Here is a 27,755-nt window from a genome sequence, read left to right on the forward strand (position 1 = left end):
TAATGTTTATTATTAAATTACTGGGAGAGATATATGCAAATGAATGACTATGAAATGCAAAGGCAATAAATCTCAAAAATTCGATTTTATTAATCAAAGAAAGGGTACAACTTATTATACAATGCTTTGAAGCAATTTTTTACAAAATGAGAAAAGCCGACAGAAACCCACAGGCGGGTTCATGTTTCTTCTCCATTCATCTTCGGCTTCCTCTACATGGCGGGCCATTGCTTCGACTTGCGTATGGACTGCTTGGCTCATATCATCACTGATCTTTTGAGCGTCCTTCGCCTTTTGTATGTGATAGTTGATCATGGCCTGCAGCTCGTTAAGTTCGTCTTCGGCTCGATCCTTCTCCTCCCGGAGTTTAGCCATCTGTGCTAGTCCTTCCCTTTCCTTCTTGCGGAAATCGGAAAGGCTTGCGGTTTGTTGTTGAGCAACTTCCCGCCATTGTTGTGCGTCGGATCGAGTCAAGAGCAGATTATCTTGCATGTCCTTGATCAACTGTGCCTGCCTTGCATACTTGGCTTCAAGATGTGCTATCTTTGCGTCAACATCTCGGAGTTGACTACTCGGTTCAACCTTTGGCATTTTGGATGCCCGAATAGCCTCCTCATTGAGGTTAGCACACTCATCCTTGAGCCGCTCTATCTCGTGGTCCTTTTTCTTGCATTGCCTTTGTAGACCATCAATGACGAAACTGGATTCTTCATTTTTCTCTTCAAGAACTCTCATCTGAGCTCCCATGATTTCCAGCTTCTTGGTCAAGGCGTCGACTTGTTCTTGCAACACCCTCCTTGTGACTGTGGTTGCGCAAGAGGTGGATGGTTAGGGAACCCCTCTCTCGCTCCTCCAAATCTCATAGTCGGTGGAGACGGATACCCGAGGCTTTCCAAGCTCTTGATCTCCCTCATAGATTGGTCTCTCCCATGCTCTAATGACAGCGTGCATGTCCCTCTGATGCTCGGAATCAAAGGAGAAACACAATCCTCCAAGCTCCTCTTGAGTAGGAACAATCTGAGTCCTCATAAGTTGCCTCATAGCCAATCTAGGTGAATAGGCTATGCAACCTCTGAGGCCCATCAATGGTATGCTTGGATAACTGCCGCATCTCATCAATATGTTGCTTGGACGGAACCAAGGACAAACCCATGTGAAATGTTCAATGCTCCACTGTTCCATCTCTTCCTTCCATTCGGAAGCATAGCGGCGGCGTACGGGGATTTTCGAAAAGCTCCTCAACGGATCGGGCAAAGTCCCCATGTGACTAGAGGCATAGAAGTGTGTGATGCCCCACACATATAACAAGGAGGTTCAGCATCGGATGATCTTCCCTTGCTTCTGCTGAGATAGGTGGACAGAAAGCAAGGTGTCGGCAAGAATGGCAGGCACGGGACTCTTCATGTGCACGTCCCATGCGAAGAAAGCGTCCATAGCAGCATGGTCCACTGTGTTAGCGTGAAAGGGGAATAGGATCGTCCCAAACACGGCTAACGCTAGAGTCTTGTTGAAAGCTAACCAATCTCCCTCACCAGCTAAGGAAGAAAGGTGGTCCTCAATCATAGCGAGCTTCCAACCTTTGATACTGCCGTTCCCCACTAAGGCAGATGATCGTGATGGCAGTTTGACTTGAGCAGCGACTCTCTCCACGGCCACATGATTACCATGAAAGATATAGACCCCGGCTGATTTGGGCCATCGTAGCATGAGCTCGTACTCCTCGAGAGTAGGAACTAAGTCAAACTGGGGGAACTCGAAACAATGCAGATCGAGACTCCAGAAGTGAACCAATGCTCTCAGAAAAGCTGGATCCACACATATCTTCATTAAATCGAGGACTCGTCCATAAGATTTTTCGAACTCCACACGAACCTCTCGTGACATCAAAGAACAGAGGTGATCCAACCTCTCGGCACGGTATAATAAGAAATCCACTTTCTTCAACTGCCCTTGCATCTCCCTAGATCCCTCCATGATCTACGATGAAAATGCATGATATGAGATGATGGCGGTTTAATATGCATGCATAGTGTTTATTCAACTAAGCATTATCATGTTCTTCATTTTTCTTTGGGTATTTTGTTTTTTTTGTATTTTTTTGGGTGAAAAGGGAAACTACCTATATGAATGTGATGAAGGTAGATGTTAACACCATGTAAAGGAAGATTCTTATTTCTATTTATTTTATTTTTAAAAGGGAATGTTGTATATTTAAATAATGCAATGTATGCTCATACAATGTCACATAAGCAATACACAAACAATTCACTCATCCACGAACAGTCACGAGCGAATCACGAGGTAGGGGTATCCTGCAGAAAAGTGCATATTCAAGGAGGTTCTAACTGTTCTCACCGGTCTGAGGCCCCCAAGGTGCCCCCATTATAGGGACCCAATTCCTCTCGTCGTAAGCCGATGGAAAGCTCCAACGCACTGTCGGACTCGAGTTCATGGTTATCACCTTGAGTGATGCTTTCTGACAACGGTCTACGGGCACCTATAGACCCATTCGACAACCGGCCGTACTAACATCCACTCCCTATGGCTTTCCACTCATGCCCCCGGGTATAGAGGGAACTGTTGTGTGCAAAGGTTCGTGTGCAGTTTATATTTCAAACAATTGCGGAAATTTAAACATACAACAGTTATTAAAGCCAAATAGATAAAACATGTTATCATACAAGTAAGGGGTAATGAAGTAATTTTAAACTATTATTTTTTAGAAACAATCCATCACTAAATGGGACTGACTCTCGAGGCTTCCCCAGTGGAGTCGCCATCTGTCGCCACCCGCCGAAACGGACCTTGGCATTCGCGACGATGGTTGGACTCTTTTTAAAGTTTTGAAAAGTGATTGATTGTTAGAACGACTTATTCTCAAACTGAGACCTTATCGAACTTACAATCTTATTAAATGAGTCACCAATCCATGTTAATCCCAAGCGGGACCCTCCATGAATTGGTGGTTTTCGCAAAAAGAAGGGTTCTTGGAGTCGCCACCAATGTTTTACTCAAAACATTGGAAAAAGATAAAAGGCAATTGATTTTCGTAAATCAACTTTGGCCGTTACAACCAGAGTCGGGTAAGGGAGTCGGTTACGTGCGAGGAAGGTGTTAGCACCCCACAACGCCCCTTTCGGGTTCCCTATGACGGATTATTTCTTAAATAATAGTGTAAAATTACTAAATTACCCCTATTTATTAGAAACGATTATTAACAAGATATCTACATGATGGCAATTTTAAATATGCAATGCAACAATCAGAAAGCAGTAAAAGAAGGGATTTTGGAAAAGAAACCTTTGAAGCGTGCTTTTATATATTTCAACGAAATCTAGGAGGCTTTTTGGCGCTCCTTCCCACTACACGCTCGCTCGCTCCTTCCCTAAAGATTAATTTTTACTCCGGAAATCAAAGAGATTTCCCTTCGACTCGGTTCGAGACTCAAGCAAATGGCTCGTGACTCAAGAACTTCGTCGGATCGGCTCTCAGAGAGATTTCTAGGGCAGAACACTGCTCAAAAACCCCAGAATACTCAAGAAGAGAGTCCAAGAGAGTCCAAAAAGTGTGGAATGACGTCCAAATGACGTCCTATATATAGGAGTGAGGCGCAATACGGCCTGGGGGGTCAATACGGCCCGTATTGAAGTTTTGAACTACAATACGGCCGTATTGAATTCAATACGGCCGTATTGAAGTTCAAAAACTTCAATACGGCCGTATTGGTTTTAGTGTGGCCGTATTGTAGTTCAAAATGTCCAATACGGCCGTACTGAACTCCAGGGAGGGCGTATTGGGCTTCAATCCTCACACACCCTTATTCTAAGCTATTCTAAGACCTCTAGACCTACAAAGAGTCACCCTAGGGTCTTCTAGGAGTCCTTCTGGCTGACTTTCCTTCAGTCTTTGAGAGTCTCTGAGCTTTATTTCCGACCCGGACAATTTTAGGGGTCTACAGGGGCGTGTTCAAGGGAGTGTAGAAGTCGTATCTCCCCCCCTTACTCGCCTTGGCGGTCTTCTTGAACTGGCTGTCATTTGTAACTTTCATCTTGTCTTTGTGACCATTGTCAAGCTTCGCTTGTGATTTTCCGCGAACCTGGTCACGAAAAGCGGAGTGTTCTTCCATCTGGATGTACCCAGCAGCACAGGCACGGAGCTCATCCATGTCGCGAGGAGCTTCAAGACGAGGTTCGCTATCTAATTAGGTCATAACTGATCTCAGGCCCAAGGCCCAACAAAACCTTAATCCACACAAAGGTACGTGCATTACTTATACGAGACTCATACTCCCACAAACACTAACTTTAGCATCGGAGTCTCTTTTGCAGGTACCACCCCCATCTTGGAGCAACAAGCGTACCTAGCGAATGAGGCTCACTGATCTTGCCCAGCAGATCGTCCTTACGACCGATCTCCGGTAAGAACATAAACATATAAAATAATATGAAGTTATAATTCAATAATTAGATTTACAAAATTAACATTTAATATAAAATTATTAAATATTATAATACTTAATAAAAATTATACCAGTATCGTTATGATTTAAGAGTAAAAAACTTTCAATTTAGTGAATAAATTTATAAAATTTATATTTAGTATAAAATTATTAAATAGTGTAATACTTAGTAAAAGTTATTTAATTTTTTTTTTCTTTCACTCTATATGATTAAGCATGTTAGACACGTGCTATTGCGATGCTTTCAAGTTTCACCGACCCCACTTTGGCGAGAAAAGTGAACAGGGTGGTGAGTGCTTAATGCTGGCAAACATGGACTGTGGTCTCCGAACGCAGCTTCCCGAGTGGTCAAATTCGGAATTGGACCCCGGCACTTCAATTGCTTGCAGCACAATGAAAAGAAGAAAAATACTATAAAAAAGAAGGAAAAAAAAAACCAAAACTTTTTACCTGGGAAGCGTTCTCGCGAATCGTGATCCCTCATCACACATTCACACACACCCCTCGTTCACCATGGAGCTATCCGTGCCCTTCAGATTCCGATCACGGAACCTCCTCTCACCCTTTGCGCGCACACCCACCAGCCACCCTTTTATGCATCAACCACCCTTTTCAACCAAGGTCACCAACAAACCCAAGATTAGTACTCTAACGGTGAGAGCACTGAGAAAGGAACCTATTGAAGGGGTGAGTGAAGAGTTGAACGCTATAGCTCGTTACAACCTTGACTTTGCTTACACTCGAAGAAGGGTCCGCGCTGCTTTCGCTGAGCTGCAGCAGCAACTGGATCATTGTTTGTTCAAGGTTAGTTGAGTTTTGATCGTGGTTAAGGGAAGGCGGAATATTTATACTTATTGAGTTATTATATTATTTGGCTCTAGTGACAACTTTTATTACTTTGATCCTTGAAATTTTCATTTATACAAATTAGTCCGAGGATATTTAGAAAGGAACAAGGCACTATAAGTTGTCACTTTATTCCAAGGTTTAAAATTGGGGTTGCCGCTTGGTCGCGATTCTCAATATTGCGGAAATTTGGCTTACGAATGTGACTAATGTGGCTGTTATTGCGGTTGAGATTCACTTGCTGAGACCTTGTAACCTTGATCTTGTGGCTGCAATTGCAGTTCCTAACTCTTTTTTTAAAACCATGATTTCTAGAAAGATATACATATTCGACCTAGTTTGAATAAACAGCTTGAGAAACACTTCTATGAGAGAAAGAGAAAAATAGGATGGAAAATGCAAAAGAGCTTCTCCAGCTGTTATGTATAAGTTAAAAACAAGACTTTAAAGAAATTAATAGAAGAAAGCTTTTACAAATTAGCATATGCATAAACTAAAAATGCTTCCAGATAAGTTTACTCAAACATGCTCATAAGTTCTTCTAATTTTCGTTTACTGGGTATGACTAGTTCCTTGTTTAAGACTCGGTGACTGACTGATGTTTAACCTTTTGTGCTAGAATGCTCCTGCTGGGATCAAAACTGAAGAAGTAAGATTTTCTGCCTTGTTAAGAATCTTGGTGAATGTTGATGTTGTGAAGTTTTTTCCTTTGATGAGTTTGTTACCATGGTGGAAAATGTTATTTATTTTATATTTTATATTTGTTTAATGAGTAGTGGTACGAGAGGAATTCAAGGGGATTGGAAATTTTCTGCAAAAGCTGGATGCCAAAGCCTGGTATTCCCATCAAGGCCTCTGTGTGTTTCTGTCATGGATATGGTGATACTTGCACATTCTTCTTTGAAGGTTTGTAATGGCGTAAGTTGTGCCATACGTTTCTGAAGGAGCTAAAGATTCCTCGTGTATCATTTGGGGGAGGATATGATTTGCATTTTTGTATACAGGTATTGCCAGGAGAATTGCCGCATCTGGGTATGGTGTCTTTGCAATGGACTATCCAGGTTTTGGTCTTTCAGAAGGATTGCATGGTTATATACCAAACTTTGACGATCTGGTTGATGATGTTGTAGAGCATTATACAAAAATTAAAGGTGTGCCATTTTCACATTTCAATATCCATGATGTTGAAATTATATTGATTATCTTTGTAATATTTTTCATGTGAAAGATATGCTGTTGTTGATCTTGTTTTGTATTTCAATTGACAGCAAGGCCTGATCTGAGAGACTTGCCTCGATTTATATTAGGACAGTCGATGGGTGGAGCAGTTTCTCTTAAAGTTCATTTGAAGGAGCCAAATAGTTGGGATGGAATGATACTCGTAGCACCAATGTGTAAAGTAAGCTCATTCCTCTGTATTTCAATTGATGCTCAACAACTTCGTTTTTCTAATTTTTGAAATTTATGATTCAGCTTGAATTCTTTTATCAATGAATTGTTTCAAACTATAAAAGAAGTTTACCCTTTTAATTGTTTATTGGTATCACTCATGACTTTTAATCAATTACCGAAATTGCAAACAATTGCAATTGCGATGCAACTGTATAGACCATGTAAACTGCAATACTGTAAGCACCGTTGTAGTTGCAAACTGCAAATTAAAAAAATATGGTGCTAAACCCTAAACCCTAAACACATACAATTTGATCTTTGTTTGCATTGGCAATTCAAAAATATAATCACAGTTAATTTCAAGATTTGTTTCCCTCAAATCTTATTCTTTAAGATGAGGTACTAACAAACTGTGATGCCATTGTCTGTCTCTGGTGAAATATAAATAAAAATACTATATATTTCATAGAACTTTGAGACTTACTCATGAGTGGACCTGATTTAAAAGTATATTTTCCTAATCATTTATGTTGTTCCATATTCAAACTGCATATTGATTATTATTGCTTCATTTTAATACTCAATTGTAGTAGTTTTACCAACACTTTTCATATGTTCTTGGATTTTTTTTACTGAGTATATATCTGAAAATTATGGTATAAATACAATTAAGGAAAAATTATAATATCAGCTTTGGGACATTATCCGGCTCTGTTGGAATTTGCTAAGATTTTAATACTGTAGGTCGGAAGTTTACCAGGATTTACCTGGCAAAGCCATGTAATGTTTGGGATACCCTCTTGAAATTAGAGATCTTTCAAAAGGATTAACTATCAAAGCACTTTGGACTGCTTTGGTGCCTTTGGGCATTCAGTATTATACCACTAATATCACTTGGAACATCTCTAGTTGATCCATACGAAATAATTCTTTGGATTAACATTATAGAGAGATGCAAGCAATAAATATCATGATAAGCTTATAATTAATTCTTTTTTAAGTCAAATAAAAAAATTTCATTTTGTTTTTAGTGGTTTCAAAATTAAAATAAGAGCTGCTTTGGTTGAACAGTTAGATGAAACATGACTTGCTGATCTTCTGTTACTGATAAGATTGCAGATGACGTGTTACCATCAGATGCTGTTATGAAGGTTTTAACTGTGGTGTCTAAAGTGATGCCAAAAGCAAAACTCTTCCCAAACCAAGATCTAGCCGAGCTGGCCTTCAGGGAACCGAGCAAAAGAAAATTGGTTGGTAACTTTGCGATCGTTAATTATTGTATGCGTATATATTGAAATGAATAACCATTGATCTTACATTTCGGGATTTACCAAAATGTCTTGTACTTGATAATTTTTGTTTTGAAATTTGCCTCTCATCTTTATCATTTTAAATTTGGGTCATACTTGCAATTACCGCATTAGTAGGAAGTTACAATCACGATCAGTGTTACAGAAACTTCCAAAACTGCAATGATAGTGTCCATATCTATAGTTTCGGAAACAATTTAAAATCATGCACATCATTTACACTGCTTCACCTACTAGATACTACTAGATCCATATTATCTGCATGATAAAATGATCATAATGAAGTCAGTTATGCTGTTTGGAGCAACAGTTTCCATGAGCATGTATATTTTATTCATATATATGAGGTTCACCATCCTTAATTAACTTGATAGCATAAGTTCACGAGTCAAGGGACAACCATATATAATAACTCTTCCATTCATTTTCATTTGATCAGAGTTTAATGCTTTACTTCCTTTTACTTATAAGGATTGTCATTAAACACCTCGAGTATTTATCTCTTAAGTTTCTTCATTTGTTGGGTTACCAAACAACACCACATTGATATCTGAGGTAGATACGTGCATCTACATTTAATTGTTTTTGCCAAAATGTAACTTGGTTCATTCATGGCGCTATGAAAGCATTGGTAAGCTCCAACATAAACTAAAAAATAGTAGCCTTTATCAATCAGCATGTCGCACATTGATGTTTAACTTGTCATTCTCATTTGATTTCCTTATTAAAACAATGAGTAGTTCTGCATTCATTGTAATTTCAGGGAAAATATTAGTTTTCCCCTAATTAACACTATTCAACCAATAACGTGTTGCTTTACAACGTCTATTAATGATTAGCCTTGCTGTGTGAATTAATAATATAATGTTCATCTGATGTCACTGTCTCCATCAGCCCAACCCCCCCACCACTTATTTACTTGTCTTATGAAATGAAACCAAAAACAATAATGTGACGTAATTAATTTGCAGACAAACTTTTTTATTTTTGTAGGCTGTTTACAATGTTATTTGTTATGATGATAATCCACGGCTGAGAACTGGCATGGAACTTTTAAGGGCTACAAAAGAAATTGAATCACAAGTATACAAGGTTAGTTTTGTCTTTTCTCATTCTTCCATGTTTCTCTTTTTCTGTTTTTCTTATTCCAGAATGCAAGTTGGATTTATGTTATAGTTATTTTTCTTTCTATATATGCAATAATGGAAGGTCTCAGCGCCATTATTAGTTCTTCATGGAGCAGAAGATAAGGTGACTGACCCATTAGTGAGCCAATTTCTTTATGAGAAAGCATCCAGCAAAGATAAGACTTTAAAACTCTATGAAGGTGGTTACCACTGCATTTTGGAAGGGGAACCTGATGACAGAATATTTGCCGTACATGATGACATTGTCTCGTGGCTTGATTTTAGGTGTTCAATCAAATGAGGTCTATCCATGGATTATTGCCCCGACCTTCCTGTCCTCTCACTGATAGAGCCATAATATTTTCAAGGATTAAATATAGTTTTGGTCCTATAAAATTTCAGATTTCTGATTTTAATCCTTGAATTTATTTTTTGTCCATTTTTATTTTTTGTTTTTTGTCATCAATATCAGACCCTAGGAAAGACAAGGGGCAAAATTTCATTCTCTGGTGACTAATATTGATAACCAAAAAAGAAACAAGGTATTAAAAAATAGACAAGAAAATGTTTTAGTTATTAAAATCAGAAATAAAAATTTGAAATGACCCAAAATTCTTAATTATATATATATAAGGAAAAATTCATGGTTAAAATACTAATTTGGTCCTTTTTAATATTTTAAAGTTTCAATTTAGTCTCACTTTAATTTTTGGTTTCAATTTGGTCCCAAATAATTTAAATCACTACAATATCGGACTTTCCGTCCAAATTTCTTAAACAGAGTTAACTGTTGACCACGTGAATGTCACGTAGATGCATAGGTGGCAAGGTCACATGTCCTCCTCCTCCTCCTCCTTCTTTAATGCATCTGGAACGGGTTGTTCTGGTTCTAGAACGCCAATCACAAACACTCAATGATTATAGTTCACGGTCATGATTCTAAATCACGGTTGTGATTCATGCAAAGAAAAAAAAAACTCAAGGTACAAAGCATTTCAAACACTGGATTTGATAATATTGTCAATAGGAATTGATAACTTCAATTGCTAAACATTTGGGCTATACACCATTTATGGACCAATTGCAGCATATAAGAGTTCCTAGAAGTATTAATTATAATACTTGTTATGCAATGTAGTGTATCACTAAGGACAATGGTGGCAGATTTTATTTCATTGTTAATCAAACTGGAGTGAACCACTTACTACCAAATTGGCGATATTGTACAGTCAAGGATGAAACAACATGATTTTATTTTCCTCCTCAGTAATTTCTTGAACTTTCTTAGTATATGTTATGTTATAAATTTTTATTTTCAATCTTTGAACCATAGTTTAGTCTTTGAATTTATGTTATGTTATGAATTTTTGTTTTCAATCTTTGAACCACATTGCTGCATTTTGTTGAACGTATGTATGTGTTTGGCGTTCTGGAACGGCCCGTTTTGAAACTAAAATGGGTCGTTTTGGTTTCAGAACGGACCGTTCTGCTTGCACTTGTTGTGCGTTAAATAATGCATCTGGAACAACCTGTTCCAGATACAAAATTAACACACGACGAGTGCAAGCAGAACAGACCGTTCTGGTTTCAGAACAGGCCGTTCGGGTTCCAGATGCATTATAGAAATTTGGCATCCACCTATGCGTCTACATGACATTCATGTAGCCAACAATTAACTTCATTTAAGAAATTTGGATAGAAGGTCCGACATTGCAGTAATTTAAATTATTTGGGACCAAATTGAAACAAAAAATTAAAGTGAGGCTAAATTGAAACATTAAAATACTATAAGGGACCAAATTAGGTATTTAACCAAAATTCATTTACTTCAAGAGAAAGTTTCGGTAGACTTCATTCAATAATGCATGATTTACATCAGATTTTATGATTTAATTATTGAATTAAAAGTTCTTAATACATAAATTAAATTTATAATTTTTTTAAAAATTTGTATATTTGATCTATTTACCAAGAATTTTTATATTCTATAGTTGAATTATTAAAATTTGATGTGTAACACGAATTATTAAGTGATGTAAGTATACCAAAACTTATTTTTAATGTATGTGGAACCTCCTCTCTCTATATATAAGGTTACTCTCTCTATATATAAGGTTACTGCAGTTGGTGTGAAAATGTGAGGTCAGAATATCAATAAATTTTCACTGCCTAGTACAGAAGTTTTATTACCGCACATGTTAGTTCCTTTAGAAATCATGAATCTTATATGTAGTCGATGACAAAATTCCAAACATTGTACCGAGCATATTTAACTTGTTTCTTTTTTTGTAATGTTGATTTGAGAAGAAAAATTAGATGTTAAATGTATGGTGATTTTTCATTCTATCTGTTCCATTCTAACAATATTAACTAAATTTTGTACATAAACCATGGTATCATTTCAGGGAAGGTGATACTTATCGAGTCTACCGAACTAGTAGGAATTTGTTTCAGTTAATTAAACTCTTGAGTGTTCAAATTTTAATTTTGAATATGAAATAGACTACATTAAGAGAAAAATATTTATTTTATATGCATTTGTAGTCTTTAGTGGTATTAGTATGTGCTTTTGGTGGTGGATACCATGGTAATTAAAAAAAATCTGATGTTACATAGAAAGATAAGAAAGGGTTATCTTTTATTTTAAGAGAAAATTAAGAGTCTTTTATTTGAAGGCGGAATAATTAGTTTTTAATTTCAAAGAGAACTAAAATCAATGAAAAAATATAATGTCTTATCAACTAGAGAAATAAAATAAAGTAACTTGCATATGTAAGGTTGGTGTATTTTCAATTATTTTTGTTGTCTTAAAAATTTATTAATAAAATTATTGAACAAAGAAAGTTAGTTTAAAGAGAAAAAAAAAATTGAAATTGTTTTGAAAGAGTAAATAGTACGTGACTATATATATTAAGGGAAACGTTAAATCATGTAAAAAAAAAAAAAGAAATAATTAATATGGAGATATAATTTTGATTCATTCTTTGCAACCGTTAAATGACTCAAAGTAAACAATAGTTGATTAGTCTTGTATTCCAAATGACTTGATTTCATAAATTAGCCACATCTGCAAATTTTTTTTGATAATTTTTCTATGAATTATCAATGAATGTAAGTTATCTATACCAACATAATTTATGGTTTAGATCCTTATCAACTAAGAAAAACTAATGTGAATATATTAAATGTGTTTGCTGATTTAGTTAAATGTCATATGACATAACTTCATTAGAGCATTAAATTAAAGACTGTTAAATTTTAAGAGTATAAGCACCATACTTTGTGCACTTACATGAGTTTTTAGAAGTTTGTCTACAAAGTAATGGGAAGCACGAGACTAAGACAAATGTTAATAAATTATGTCTTTAACTAGTTTTAAATATTACTATGTAACAAAAAAAATCATTTAATGAAACAAATGCAACTAATAAAAGAACTTGTATCCTAAAATTGAATATCAAAATCGTATTAGCGTGTTTCCAACAAATAAGAGCAATACTATAATAATAGTGCAACATGCATGGTTTTTGTTTCTGCGTAGAAACACTCCTCTTGTTGTTCTTCCTTCTTGGTCTTCTAAGTCTTAGGTGCCGACCGAATACTATCTCCGAGGGGTGGGGGAGGGTACATGCAAAGGCACTCCGACGATCAAGTAAGTATTCGGTTCAGAGCAATAAAGGCTTTATATTGGATAATAACGTACCTCATTTATGTCCCATCACCTGTGTATTTATAGTGACATGAGTGGGCCTGGTGGGCCTTTTATTTTGGGAGATGGGTAACATTTTAATTAACCTTAATCTTCTCTTAATCAGGAATGGTAGTTATTGCATAATGGGCATGTAATTTGCCACGTGTTTTATGTGGGTTCTCCTTGCCTTAAGTCTTTGGTCAAGCCTAAGGCCGACGAGGTATTCGGCCTGGTCTAGGCCCGAAGGGGTATTCGGCCTGATCTGGGGCCGAGGGGATGTTCGGCCTGGCCTGGAACCGAGGGAGTATCCGGCTAGGTCTAGGACCGAGAAGGTATCCGACTAGGTCTAGGACCGAGAGGGTACTCGGCTAGGTCTAGGGTCGAAGTGGGTATTCAGCTTGGTCAGGAACCGAGAGGGTATTCGGCTAGGTCTAGGACCGAAGTGGGTATTCGGCTAGGTCTAGGACCGAAGTGGGTATTCGGTTTGGTCTAGGGCTGAAGGGGTCTCTTTTGCTTTTGGTGTGTTCGACCTTTGACCGGGTCAAAGGTGGGCGCCAACTGGTACACTGCCCCCCCAAGCCCAAGGATGAAAGACGAAGGGGTTTGAGTAGGTTTGGTGGGTTTCTAGGGTTTCCGTACGCTTCTCGGGGGCCGTGACTATTGATGATAGTGACCTTGTTTATTCAACCTTGGCCGAGCAGGGTGCTCGGGAGGGAAGGTGAATACTCATCCTTGGCCGAACGAGTGTGTTCGGGAGGGAAGTTGAATGTTCGTCCCTGGTCGAACGAGTGTGTTCGGGAGGGAAGTTGAATGTTCGTTCTTGGCCGAACGAGTGTGTTCGGGAAGGAAGTTCAATGCTCATCCTTGGCCGAACGAATGTGTTCGGGAGGGAAGTGGAATACGCATCCTTGGCCGAACGAGTGTGTTCGGGAGGGAAGTTCAATGCTCATCCTTGGCCGAACGAATGTGTTCGGGAGGGAAGTGGAATACGCATCCTTGGCCGAATGAGTGTGTTCGGGAGGGAAGTTCAATGCTCATCCTTGGCCGAACGAATGTGTTCGGGAGGGAAGTTGAATGTTCTCCTTGGCCGAACAGGTTTGTTCGGGAGGAAAGTGGAATACACATCCTTGGCCGAACGAGTGTGTTCGGGAGGGAAGTTCAATGCTCATCCTTGGCCGAACGAATGTGTTCGGGAGGGAAGTGGAATACGCATCCTTGGCCGAACGAGTGTGTTCGGGAGGGAAGTTCAATGCTCATCCTTGGCCGAACGAATGTGTTCGGGAGGGAAGTTGAATGTTTGTCCTTGGCCGAACGAGTGTGTTCGGGAGGGAATTTCAATGCTCATCCTTGGCCGAACGAATGTGTTCGGGAGGGAAGTTGACTGTTCGTCCTTGGCCGAACGAGTGTGTTCGGGAGGGAAGTTCAATGCTCATCCTTGGCCGAACCGGTGTGGTTGAGGAGGGAATAGTTTTCAAACTTGGCCAAGTGAGGTACTGGGGAAGGATTGTTATGTTCAACCTTGGCTGGTGGAAAGGGCCCTAGGATGTCCATGCCCCACACTGCGAAGGGCCAGGGAGTGGTGATGAAATGCAAGTCTTCTGCCGGCAAGTTTGTTAACGGGCCGTGCTGCTGGCACGACTTGCACTGCTGGGTGAATTTCATGCAATCACTTGTGATAGTCGGCCAGTAGTAGCCGGCACGGATGACCTTAGCAGCTAAGCTTCGTCCTCCCGAGTGTGTTCCGCATATTCCTTCATGGATTTCCCGAAGGACATAGTGTGCTTGTTCGGGTGTGAGGCATTTCAGCAAAGGTGACGACATGCCTCGTTTATACAATTCTCCAGCAACCAGCGTGTATCGGGCGGCCATGACCCTTAGTTTCTTTGCTTCAATAGAGTTACTAGGTAACTCCCCGGTGGATAGGTAACGCGTTATGCCGGTCATCCAGTTGTCTACTTGTTGAATGTGCAAACATTCGGTTGTCGCAACACTTGGCGTTTGCAATTCTTGTTGCATGATGCTTCGTAAATGGCTGCTCTTTTTGTTGCTTGCCAGTTTAGCCAACTGGTCAGCCCTCACACTGAGTTCCCGGGGGGTATATTCTACGTGGACCTCTTGGAAGTCGTCTTTCAGCTTCTGGAAAGCGTGGAAGTACAAAAGCAGTGTTGGCTCCTTGGTTTGAAAAGTGTCGTTGACCTGGCCCGTCACTGCTTGCGAGTCGCTCCAACACTTAACTCTGGTGACGCTCAAGTCCTTCGCTAACCTTAAGCCTGCGAGAAGAGCCTCATATTCGGCTTGGTTATTGGAGGCCTTGAAGCTAAACTGTAATGATAGTTCTACCAGCATTTTGCCGAGACCTTCAAGTATGACGCCTGCTCCACTACCTTGTTGATTTGATGACCCGTCAACATGGAGAATCCAAACATGCGGTTCGGTGAGTGTTTCCGGGGTGAATTCGTTAATGAAATCGGCCATGCTTTGTGCCTTGATGGGCCCCCTTGGTTCAAAACAAATGTCAAATTGCGACAGTTCTATAGACCAAGCGACCATTCGCCCAGCCAGCTCGGGTTTCTGTAACACTTTCACCATTAGGCAGTCGGTCCTGACGACGATTCGATGGCTTTGGAAATAGTGACGAAGACGTCTAGCTGTGTGTACGAGCGCTAAGACTGTCTTCTCAAGATGTTGGTACCGGGTTTCGGCGTCTTGCAAGACGCGACTGACAAAATAGACAGGCATTTGTTCAGTTTGTTCTTGCACTAGGACCGCGCTGATAGCTTTGTATGATACGGAAATGTATATGATCATGTCTAATTGAGGGTTGGGTTTTGCGAGCAAAGGCGGTGCTGCGAGTATTGCTTTGAAGTTTTGGAAGGAGGCTTCGCACTCTTCCGTCCATTGGAACTTTCTGGCCTTTTTCAGCAAAGTCATTATGGGTCTTGACTTCTCGGCCATACACGGCAGAAAACGCGCTAACGACGCTATGCGTCCAGCTAGTCGTTGTACTTCCTTTACATTGCGGGGGCTTCTCATGTTGACGATGGCCTGACACTTGTCTGGGTTAGCCTCTATGCCTCTCTTTGACAACATGAAGCCTAGGAACTTTCCGCCAGCAACTCCGAAGGTGCACTTCGCCGGGTTTAGCCGCATGTGATACCGTCTTACTTCGTCAAATACTACTATGAGATCCTTCAAGTGACTACTGGCGGAAGCGGACTTGATTACCATGTCGTCCACGTATATTTCCATGCATGTCCCTATTTGACGCTGGAAGATTTTATCCATGAGTCGTTGATAAGTTGCCCCCGCATTTCTCAACCCGAACGGCATTACCTTGTAGCAAAAGTTGGCCGAATCGGTGATGAATGCAGTTTTCCCTTCGTTCGGGGGGTACATGGGTATTTGGTTGTACCCCGAGTAGGCGTCTAGAAAACTTAGCCTTTGATGGCCCGCGGCTCCATCGACTAATGTATCGATGTGTGGGAGGGGATAAGCATCCTTGGGGCATGCTTTGTTGAGATCCGTATAGTCTGTACACGTCCACCACTTGCCATTCGCCTTTTTGACCATCACTACATTGGCCAGCCTGGTGGAGTACTTGATTTCTCTGATGAACCCGGCTTGTAGTAATTTGGTCGTTTCTTCCTTTACCGCTTGGGCCCTGTCTCCTCCCATTTTTCTCTTCTTTTGTGCAATGGGTTTGGCATCTCGGCAAACTGAGAGCCGATGGCAGTGGAAGTTTGGGTCGATCCCTGACATGTCGGCCGCTATCCAGGCGAACAAGTCCAAGTATTTTCGTAGAACTTGTTTAATATCCTCGGCATCTGTTTCGGTTAATTGAGAGCTCAGGTAAGTGACTTGTTCTTTGCTCTTTCCTAGTTGAAACGGAATCGTTGTTTCAATCGGTTCGACCCTGACTTCATCTTCCAACCTAGGGTCTAGTTCCAGGTCGTCTACCAGCCTGTGGAGGTTGACGTCGCCTATGACATTGACGTCTCGGGTCGCTTTTGGAGTGGGTTGAACTCTAAGGTTGGCGAAGTAACACTCACGCGCTGTTTTTTGATCTGCGTGTAGGGTGATGATTGTTCCTTCTGCCGAGGGGAACTTCATAGCCAAGTGGGGAGTAGAGACGATGGCGTGGAGCTTGTTCAGGGATGGTCGGCCCAGCAAGATATTGTACGAAGTGTTGGCATGCACCACAACGTATTGAACCTTGATCCTTCTTCTATGTTGGTCGTCGCCGAAATAAGTGTACAAGTTAATCGTTCCTCGTGTATTCACTCGTTCGCCGGAGAATCCGACCAGGGGCTCATAGTAGGGCTTCAACTTTTGTTCGGGAATGCCGAGTTGTTCGAAAGTCTTCCAGTACAAGATATCGACCAAGCTTCCTTGATCCACTAACGTCTTCTTGACGACGCAGTTGTTAATCTCTACGCTAATGACCATTGGATCATCTTGTACTGGGTCTACTCCTTTGAAATCTCGATCGGTGAATGTAATAGGGGGCATGTGGATGGGAGTTGCCCTTCCTACGGCATTCACCGATTTGATTGCTCTTAAATGTCTCTTGCGGGCCGAGGACGTGCTTCCTCCTCCCGCGAACCTTCCGGCAATGGTGTTTATGACCCTCCTGGGTTGATTTTGGCCTTGCTGCCCATCGTTTCTCTCCGGAGTTCTGCTTTGTTCCCTGGATCGGTGCCTCGGGGGTGCCCTTTCACGGTTTCCTCTTATCTTCTCGTGGGATTCGTCATGTCTCTTCCAACCTGAGGATTGGGTGAAGTTTTGGAGATGACCCGACTTAACGAGGTCTTTAATGCGATCTCGGAGAGCTGTGCATTCCTCCGTGGTGTGTCCCCGGTTCCTGTGAAACTGGCATGTCTTGGTTTTATCTGCGTGGGGCGGAGTCATAGCACGACGAGGTACTGTGAGTATTTAGGTTGCCAGTGCCTGCTCTAACACCTTGGTCCGGTTGGTGTTGAGCGGCGTATATTGCATATACCGAGGCCCTCTGTTGGTTCTTTCTCTATCGGGTAGGTCCCGGGGGCGGGGCCTTGGGAGGTGTTCTTTCTCAACTTCTTTCTTTTCGAGGAAGAGGTCGGACCGGTTCTGATTTCAGAACTCGGGCAATTCCTCCATCTGCATGTACTTGGTGGCTCTTTGTCTAAGATCATCCAAGTCTCTGGGTGGCTTTTTGCACAAGCCATTTACGAAAGGACCCGACCTCAGTACCGTGGTGAGTTGGTGCATGGCCACCGCGGGATCCAGATCCCAGATGGACAAAGTCATTTTCCCGAATCTTTCCATGAATGTTCTGAGGGGTTCCTTCTTTTCTTGACGTATGTTGACTAACGCGATTGACGTGAGTTGGTGAGGGCGGCTCGTGGCGAATTGTATCACGAAACGGGATGATAAGGTTGTGAACGAATCAATCGATCCGGGAGGGAGTCTCGTGAACCAATTGAGTGCTGGTCCTTTCAACGAAGTAGGGAAGACCTTACACATGATCGCATCATCATCGGTGTACAGACTGACCTGAGTGACGAACGCGTCAAGGTGCTCCTCGGGATCGGTAGTGTCGTCATACTTCTCCAGGGCCAAGTTTTTCCAATTATCGGGTAAACGGGCTCCGGTGATGTCCAGGGTGAATGGTGTCCTCCCTTGTCGGCGTTGCTGATCAAGAGTAGTAGTTGTCACTCCTGCTGGGGGCTTTGGATCCCTTGTTTCCCTGTACCATCCTGATGAATCCCCGTGATCCCGGGTGGATTGTGTGTTAGGGATGTCGTGAGACGGATGCCACGATCGGTTATCACTTCTGAGTTCGGCGTTCTCTCTTCTCAAGACTGATAATTCGTGGGCATCCTTTTCTCGGAGCCTCTTGAGTTCCATCATTTCGGCTTTCAGTTGTTCGATGGTCGAGGACGGGTTAGGTTGCTGGGACCGGTCCACATATGATTCTTTCATTCCCTCCTCATTCTGGTTAGTTTGTCGCCTGGGGGTGTCTCGGGGCATTCCGAAAGGGTAATCGGTTGCGTTCTCCTGCTGACTCCTTGTCATTACCATCTTGCTTCAGGGTCGAGAACCGTTTTGGTTTCGGCCCCACGGTGGGCGCCAAAATGTTTCTGCGTAGAAACACTGCTCTTGTTGTTCTTCCTTCTTGGTCTTCTAAGTCTTAGGTGCCGACCGAATACTATCTTCGAGGGGTGGGGGAGGGTACATGCAAAGGCACTCCGACGATTAAGTAAGTATTCGGTTCAGAGCAATAAAGGCTTTATATTGGATAATAACGTACCTCATTTATGTCCCATCACCTGTGTATTTATAGTGACATGAGTGGGCCTGGTGGGCCTTTTATTTTGGGAGATGGGTAACATTTTAATTAACCTTAATCTTCTCTTAATCAGGAATGGTAGTTATTGTATAATGGGCATGTAATTTGCCACGTGTTTTATGTGGGTTCTCCTTGCCTTAAGTCTTTGGTCAAGCCTAAGGCCGACGAGGTATTCGGCCTGGTCTAGGCCCGAAGGGGTATTCGGCCTGATCTGGGGCCGAGGGGATGTTCGGCCTGGCCTGGAACCGAGGGAGTATCCGGCTAGGTCTAGGACCGAGAAGGTATCCGACTAGGTCTAGGACCGAGAGGGTACTCGGCTAGGTCTAGGGTCGAAGTGGGTATTCAGCTTGGTCAGGAACCGAGAGGGTATTCGGCTAGGTCTAGGACCGAAGTGGGTATTCGGCTAGGTCTAGGACCGAAGTGGGTATTCGGTTTGGTCTAGGGCTGAAGGGGTCTCTTTTGGTTTTGGTGTGTTCGACCTTTGACCGGGTCAAAGGTGGGCGCCAACTGGTACAGTTTTGATATCAAATGTTTAGCTAAGGACATCAACTAATAATTTTGCATCATACTAATCAACTTACAATTCAACAGAAAAAAAAAATCACAAGATTAAAAAGATCACTTACAACCAAAATTAGCACGACAGAAAAAATTTGGAAAACACATACTTAAAATTGAAAGGATGAAGAGCAGATGAATCAAAAGTTTGGAAAAATGGAAAGGTTAAGTTATATTATGAGTGGAATTTGCCAAAATATGTTGTTATGGATATCATTTGGATTGAGTATTGAATTTAATAAACATGCACCTATTATAGATTTTCAAAAACCTTTTTGAAGACTACATTGATGGTTGTATTCAATGATTTGTTGTCCTTATCATGTATTAAAAATCTTCAAATCACATTTATTGTTGACTTTCTAAGCTGCCATGTACTGTTGACCATGACTAAATATTGGTTTAGATAGGTACAATCCAACTTTATCTAATGTTTGACCCTGTGATTTATTGATTGTCATGGCATATGAGGCAATCATAGGAAATTATCTTCGGATAAGTTTAAATGAACATGGAGATTGAGATGGAGACATAGACTTTCTAGGAGTGTAGAAGATATTTCTTTCCAATTGTCTTTTCAGCCATGATGGAAGATGATGTGGACATAAAAGCCCAAACTCAAGAGGCCCATGACCAGAAGGCCCAAGTCCACGACGAAGAGGACAAAGATCAAGATCCAATTCAAATCTTAAGTGGGCCTATGACTAGAGGGATGCTTAAAAAAACCCAAGAGGCATTGCAGCACAAAGTGGCCCATTTACTAGAGACCCAACAATCGACTCAACACATGGAGGAGGCTAGACTTATTACATGCATAGCTTGCTTGGGAAGCTAGGAGGCCAACTGGAAGATTTCGTTTTTATTTTATTATTATTATCTTTTTATGTCTTAAGTTTTAAAGTTGTTAGTTTTGTTTTGTAAAAGGCAGTATTAAAAATAAAAATAATAAACTACTACATTTCAGGATTTGAACCCAAGACCTTAAGCTTATAATGCCTTCATCAAACCACTTGGGCATATTAGCTTCTGTTGGGATATTAATATTTTAATTTTCTTTATTTACTTCCAAATGAGGCAAACTCAAACAAAAGTTGTATTAAACATTTTGAGAATTGAGAAAAGGACAGATTATTCAGATTACAAATTTTTGTGAGTTTTAGCTCTGCTAGGGTTTTTCCTTGCATCATTTGATCTTATCAAGAATTCTCCAATTCTTGTGGCGATCTTTCTTGGCTTATCAAATAATTATATTTGTGGCGCCTTCCTTATAATCGATTAATTCACATCATTTGGTATTCAGAGCTAGGTTGGGGGGTACTGTTCACACAACACCGTCCTGGTACTGTTCATCTGTACTGTTCACACACAGTTCCTGGACTGTCCATCGATACTGTTCACGAGCACTGTTCATCGTCACTGTTCCTGGTACTGTTCATCGATACTGTTCACGCGCACTGTTCATCGTCACTGTTCCTGGTACTGTTCATCGATACTATTCACGCGCACTGTTCATCATCACTGTTCACGGTACTGTTCAAATTCCTGTTTTAAATTTTTTTTTTCTTTCCTTGTTTCATTTCTTCTTGTTATTGTGTATCCACATATTTCTTTAGTGATTCTCTTTCATTTTGGAACATAAATTCTGCCAAAAAAAAAAGTTTTCTAAAAAAAAAAAAAAAAAAAAAAAAAATCTGAAGCAAAAGAAGTTAAAAAAATATATATATATATATATATATATATATATATATATATACAAATATATGGCAGTTGTTCTTCCTTAAATTTTGTGCACATTACCTGTTTGATAAAATTCCTAAGTGTCAAGTGTCTTCTTTGTTCGTTGCTACTTGTCCTTTGTGGGTACTACAATTCTATTTTATTCCTTATGATTGCTATCCTTGAAGGTGATTCTTGATTATAGATTATTTGATTCTTGTAAGAACCTTAAGTCAGAGATTGAGTGGAAAAAGGCAAGAGTGAATATTTACACAAAAGCCAAGTTGAGAGTAAACACGAGTGGTACATCTTTGAGTGCAAACACGTGAGAAGAGTGGTAAGGTCCTATTACTTCACATTTTTTTTTGTTTTCGGTTCTTTTAGTTGAACAATGGCAGGAGCGGGAGGTGGTGGTCCTCATTTAGATGGAGCTCAAAGATTGTTACTTGAAGCTATGACTGCACAAATACAAAGATTGATGACACAAAATAATCAAGAGCTCTATGAGAGGATTGAAGGAATTGAAAATCAACTAAATCAAGATGATGGAGGTCCTAACCGAAATAGGGGAGGTAGAGGCGGCAATGGAGGTCCTAGACAAAACAGACTTGAAGGAGTGAAGTTGAATGTTCCCCCATTCAAAGGTAGGAGTGATCCAGATGCCTATCTAGAGTGGGAGATGAAGATTGAACATGTGTTTTCATGCAATGACTATACTGAAGCACAAAAGGTCAAGTTGGCTGCAGCTGAATTCTCAGACTATGCCCTCATTTGGTGGAACAAATATCAAAAGGAAATGCAAAGAGATGAGGAACGGGAAATAGATACATGGGCTGAAATGAGGAGAGTCATGAGAAAGAGATACGTGCCAACCAGTTATAGTAGAACTTTGCGTTTAAAACTTCAAAAATTAACTCAAGGTAGCATGACTGTTGAAGAATACTATAAGGAGATGGAGATGGCATTGATGAGAGCCTGCATAGAGGAAGAAAATGAAGCAACAATGGTTCGTTTTCTGAATGGCCTAAACACTGATATTAGGGATGTTGTGGAATTGCAGGAATATGTGGAGATGGAAGATTTGTTGCACAAGGCTGTACAGGTTGAACAACAACTCAAGAGGAAAGGTATAGCAAGGAAGAATTCTTCCAGTTCTTATAATCCAAACTGGAGGGATAGATTTAAGAAGGAAGGAGGAAATTCATCTAGTTCAGCAGTGACTCCTCCACAAGGGAAATCACCAACAAATCCAAATACATCTGTCTTTCCTACTGGAACTAGAAACATCAAATGCTTCAAATGCTTGGGAAGAGGACATATTGCTTCTGAATGCCCAACTAGGAGGATCATGATCATGAAGGAGGATGGGCAAATCACTAGTGAATCTGAACCTGATGAAGAAGAAGTGGAGAAAGAAGAGGAAGCATTGCAGGGTGATATACTAATGGTAAGGAGGTTGTTGGGAAGTCAGATACAACCACTTGAGCAAACCCAAAGAGAAAATATTTTCCACACTAGATGTTCCATCAAAGGTAAATTATGCTCTTTAATAGTTGATGGTGGAAGTTGTACTAATGTGGCTAGTTCCAGATTAGTATCTAAGTTAAATTTGGGAACCAAACCACATCCTAGGCCATACAAACTTCAATGGCTTAGTGAAGATGGAGAGATGAAAGTAACTCAGCAGGTTGAGGTGTGCTTCTCAATTGGAAGGTATAATGATAAGGTGTTGTGTGATGTGGTTCCAATGGAGGCAACTCATCTCCTCCTAGGGAGGCCATGGCAGTATGACACAAAAGCACTACATGATGGATTCACCAACAAAACTTCTTTCATGCACAATGACCAGAAAATTATTCTCAAACCATTATCTCCTAGAGATGTGTGTGAGAATCAAATAAAAATGAGAAAAAAAATAATGCAAGAGAAAAGAGAGAAGAGTGAAACACCTATCAAAAGTAGAAAGAAGAAGAGTGAAACACTTGAGGGAAAGAGTGAAACACTTGAGGGAAAGAGTGAAACACTTGAGAGAAAAATGAGTTGTTTAGCAAAAGAAAGTGAGGTGAAAAAGATGTTTCTTGCTCACAAACCACTTTACTTGATGTACTGCAAAAATAATATTTTTGTTGCTGACAATTCAAATAAAATTGCTATTCCTCCTAGTGTTGAATTTATTTTGCAGGAATATAAAGATGTGTTTCCGAAAGAGTTACCAAAGGGACTACCACCTTTGAGGGGAATTGAACACCATATTGATCTCATTCCAGGAGTGTCATTGCCCAACCGACCAGCATATAGAAGTAATCCCCAAGAGACCAAAGAGATCCAAAGGCAAGTCGAAGAATTGATGAGCAAAGGATGGGTACAAGAAAGCATGAGCCCATGTGCAGTTCCAGTCATTTTAGTCCCTAAGAAGGATGGAACATGGAGGATGTGCACTGATTGTAGAGCCATCAACAACATCACAGTTAAGTATAGGCATCCTATTCCTAGGTTAGATGACTTATTGGATGAATTGCATGGTGCCTGTATTTTTTTCAAAAATTGACTTGAAAAGTGGGTACCATCAAATTAGGATTAGGGAAGGGGATGAATGGAAAACTGCCTTTAAAACTAAGTATGGTTTGTATGAGTGGCTAGTGATGCCCTTTGGGTTAACTAATGCCCCAAGCACTTTTATGAGATTGATGAACCATGTCTTAAAGGAATTTTTAGGCAAATGTGTTGTGGTATACTTTGATGATATTCTGATATATAGCACTAACTTTGATTTGCATGTTGAACATTTAAGTGCTGTCATGAATGTGCTCAGAAAGGAAAAATTGTTTGCTAATATTGAAAAATGTACCTTTTGCACTGATCATGTTGTGTTTTTGGGATTTGTTGTGAGTTCTAAAGGGGTACAAGTTGATGAGGAAAAGATTAGAGCCATCCAAGAGTGGCCTACCCCTAAGAATGTGAGTGAAGTGAGAAGTTTTCATGGGTTAGCTAGTTTCTATAGGAGGTTTGTTAAGGATTTTAGTACTTTGGCTGCACCTCTTAATGAAATAGTTAAAAAGCATGTTGGGTTTAAATGGGGTGAAAAACAAGAGAAGGCATTTTCTGAACTTAAGCACAAACTAACTAATGCCCCCATTCTTGCATTACCAAATTTTGCAAAATCTTTTGAAATTGAATGTGATGCATCTAATGTGGGTATTGGGGCTGTTTTGATGCAAGAAGGTCATCCAATTGCTTATTTTAGTGAGAAGTTGAATGGGGCTGCCCTAAACTATCCCACTTATGATAAGGAATTGTATGCCTTGGTGAGAGCTTTAAGGACTTGGCAACATTACCTTTTGCCCAAAGAGTTTGTCATCCATAGTGATCATGAGTCCTTAAAGTACTTAAAAGGACAAGGTAAGCTTAATAAGAGGCATGCTAAGTGGGTAGAGTTTCTAGAGCAATTTCCATATGTCATCAAGCATAAAAAGGGAAAAGGGAATGTAGTGGCTGATGCTTTGTCTAGGAGACATAATTTGCTCTCTATGCTTGAAACTAAACTATTTGGTCTTGAATCTTTGAAAGACATGTATATGCATGATGTGGACTTTGCTGAAAATTTTGCTGCATGTGAAAAGTTTTCTGAAAATGGTTACTATAGGCATAATGGGTTCTTGTTTAAAGCAAATAGATTGTGTGTGCCTAAGTGTTCCATTAGAGAGCTACTTGTGAGTGAATCACATGAGGGGGGATTGATGGGTCATTTTGGGGTTCAAAAGACGTTGGAAATTTTGCAAGAACATTTCTATTGGCCCCATATGAAGCATGATGTACATAAATTTTGTGATCATTGTATTGTTTGTAAAAAGGCTAAATCTAAAGTTAAGCCTCATGGATTGTATACCCCTTTGCCTGTTCCTGATTTTCCTTGGATTGATATATCTATGGACTTTGTTTTGGGGTTGCCTAGAACAAAGAATGGAAAAGATTCTATTTTTGTTGTTGTTGACAGGTTTTCAAAAATGGCACATTTTATACCATGTAAAAAGGTTAATGATGCTTGCCATGTAGCTGACTTATTTTTTAGGGAAGTTGTGCGACTCCACGGGCTACCTAGGAGCATTGTAAGTGATAGGGACACCAAGTTCCTAAGTCATTTTTGGAGAACGTTGTGGGGTAAGTTGGGTACTAAATTACTTTTCTCTACTACTTGTCACCCACAAACCGATGGACAAACTGAGGTAGTGAATAGAACTTTAGGCACTTTGCTTAGGACTGTTTTAAAGAAAAATATTAAATTTTGGGAAGAACATTTGCCTCATGTAGAGTTTGCATATAATAGGGCTGTCCATAGCACAACTAAATGTTCACCATTTAAAATTGTGTATGGATTTAATCCTCTAACACCACTTGACTTGTTACCTATGCCTAACATTTCTGAATTTAAGCATAAAGATGCACAGGCTAAGGCTGAATATGTGAAGAAGTTGCTGTCGCCACCGGCCCGAAACGGGCTTTCGGCATTCGCGAAGGATGGTTGGACTCTTTTATTTGTTTAAAAATATGGATTGCTAGAATGACTTATTCTCAAACTAAGACCTCGTCAAACAAGCAATTTTATTAAAAGGCTCACCAATCCATGTTAATCCCAAGCGGGACCCTCCATGGATTAGCGGTTTTCATAAAAAGGAAGGGTTCATGGAGTCGCCACCAATGTTTTACTCAAAACATTGGAAAAAGAAGTTTAAGGCAATCGATTCAAAAATCGACTTCGGCCATTACAACCAGAGTCGGGTAAGGGAGTCGGTTACGCGTGGGGAAGGTGTTAGCACCCCACAGCGCCCCTTTCGGGTTCCCTATGACAGATTATTTAAAAATAATAGTGCGAAATTACTAAATTACCCCTATTTATTCTAAGCAATTATAAATTAACTATCTACATGATGACAGTTTAAATATGTACACACAGAAAGCGGTAAAAGAAGGGACTTTAAAGAGATAAACCTTTGAAGCGTGCTTTCTTATATATCTTGACAGAAATTGGGAAGCGTTTTGGCGTTCCCTCCCTCTACAAGACCGCTGGCTCCCTCCTATAAAATTTTAACTATGGAAATCCGGAGGATTTCCCTTCGACTAGGTTCGAGACTCAAGCAAATGGCTCGTGACTCAAGAACTTCGTCGGATCAACTCTCCGAGTGATTTCTAGGCAGAGCACTGCTCAAAAAAACCCAGAATACTCAAGAAGAGGGTTAAAACTCAGTCCAAAAGTGTCAAATGACGTCCCATTGACGTCATATTTATAGGGATGAGGCTCAATACGGTTTATGAGGGTCAATACGGTCCGTATTGAAGTTTTGAACTACAATACGGCCGTATTGAATTCAATACGGCCGTATTGAAGTTCAAAAACCTCAATACGGCCGTATTGAAGTTCAGTGCAGCCGTATTGAGTTCAAAAACCTCAATACGGCCGTATTGAAGTTCAGTGCAGCCGTATTGAGTTCAATGCAGCCGTATTGAAGCTCAGAAACTTCAATACGGCCGTATTGAACTTCTGGGAGGCCGTATTGGGCTTCATTCCCTCCACTTTCTTATTTTTTGCTACTCTAAGACCTCTAAACCTACAGATTATCATCCTAGGGTCTTCCAGGGTCTTCCAGGAGTCCTTCCGGGTGACTTTCCTTTGATCTTCGAGAGTCTTCGAGTCTTATTTCCGACCCGGACAATTTTAGGGGTCTACAGCTGCCCCCCCTTTACTTAGTCGGACGGCCTTTTAGTGTACCGGCTGACAAGTAAAGGAGTTGACCCAATTGTCCGGGTGATGTGCCAACCTTCTGACTTGTAGCGTCTTCCGGTGGAAAATTGTTGAGTAGCCTCTCCAGGTTGTTGCATACCTTGGCGCTTCTGACAACCTCGGTAGCTAAGTTTACCCTCTCCAGGGTCAACTTCACTCGACGCCCGAGCCGGAAGTTGAACACCAACGTGCCTCTGACAACGCTGATGGTTGAGTACCGCCTCTCCAGGCCTAGCCTCACTCGACGCCCGAGCCGGAAGCTAGACACCAGTGTTAACATCACCGATGATTGAGTACTGCCTCTCCAGGCTCTGCTTCGGTTGTTTCTGACGACCTAGGCAGATAAGTTTACCCTCTCCAGGGTCAACTTCACTCGACGCCCGAGCTGGAAGTTGAACACCAACGTGCCTCTGACGACGCTGATGGTTGAGTACCGCCTCTCCAGGCCTAGCCTCACTCGACGCCCGAGCCGGAAGCTAGACACCAGTGTTAACATCACTGATGATTGAGTACCGCCTCTCCAGGCTCTGCTTCGGTTGTTTCTGACGACCT

At 40.7% G+C, this 27,755-nt stretch overlaps 3 protein-coding genes across 4 annotated transcripts; 2 read left to right on the forward strand and 1 right to left on the reverse strand.

Moving 5' to 3' along the window:
- Positions 1-4,737: 4,737 nt before the first annotated feature.
- LOC109794166 (caffeoylshikimate esterase) lies at positions 4,738-9,639 on the forward strand. Of its 2 annotated transcripts, none has more exons than XM_083066214.1 (8): positions 4,738-5,263; positions 5,925-5,954; positions 6,082-6,211; positions 6,310-6,456; positions 6,574-6,704; positions 7,810-7,947; positions 9,001-9,099; positions 9,184-9,300. In XM_083066214.1, exons 1-8 carry the CDS (start codon positions 4,973-4,975, stop codon positions 9,208-9,210), a joined length of 993 nt encoding a protein of 330 aa, XP_082922340.1. In that variant the 5' UTR covers positions 4,738-4,972; the 3' UTR covers positions 9,211-9,300. The 2 variants fall into 2 exon arrangements, with proteins under 2 accessions (XP_082922340.1, XP_020209233.1); XM_020353644.3 differs by having other exon boundaries at positions 4,747-5,263; positions 9,217-9,639.
- A 4,608-nt stretch (positions 9,640-14,247) lies between these two features.
- On the reverse strand, positions 14,248-17,733 carry LOC145953400 (uncharacterized). Its single transcript, XM_083067343.1, has one exon. It carries the CDS (start codon positions 17,731-17,733, stop codon positions 14,248-14,250), a length of 3,486 nt encoding a protein of 1,161 aa, XP_082923469.1.
- Positions 17,734-21,495: 3,762 nt separating this feature from the next.
- Positions 21,496-25,600, forward strand: LOC145953139 (uncharacterized). The gene is made up of 2 exons (XM_083066820.1): positions 21,496-23,894; positions 25,422-25,600. The coding sequence occupies exons 1-2, from the start codon at positions 21,819-21,821 to the stop codon at positions 25,452-25,454; spliced, it is 2,109 nt and encodes a 702-aa protein (XP_082922946.1). The 5' UTR covers positions 21,496-21,818; the 3' UTR covers positions 25,455-25,600.
- The last annotated feature ends 2,155 nt before the right edge of the window (positions 25,601-27,755 follow it).

Source organism: Cajanus cajan, chromosome 11, assembly GCF_000230855.2.
Source record: "Cajanus cajan strain Asha chromosome 11, NIPB_CcT2T_4, whole genome shotgun sequence".
NCBI classification, from domain to species: Eukaryota; Viridiplantae; Streptophyta; class Magnoliopsida; order Fabales; family Fabaceae; genus Cajanus; species Cajanus cajan.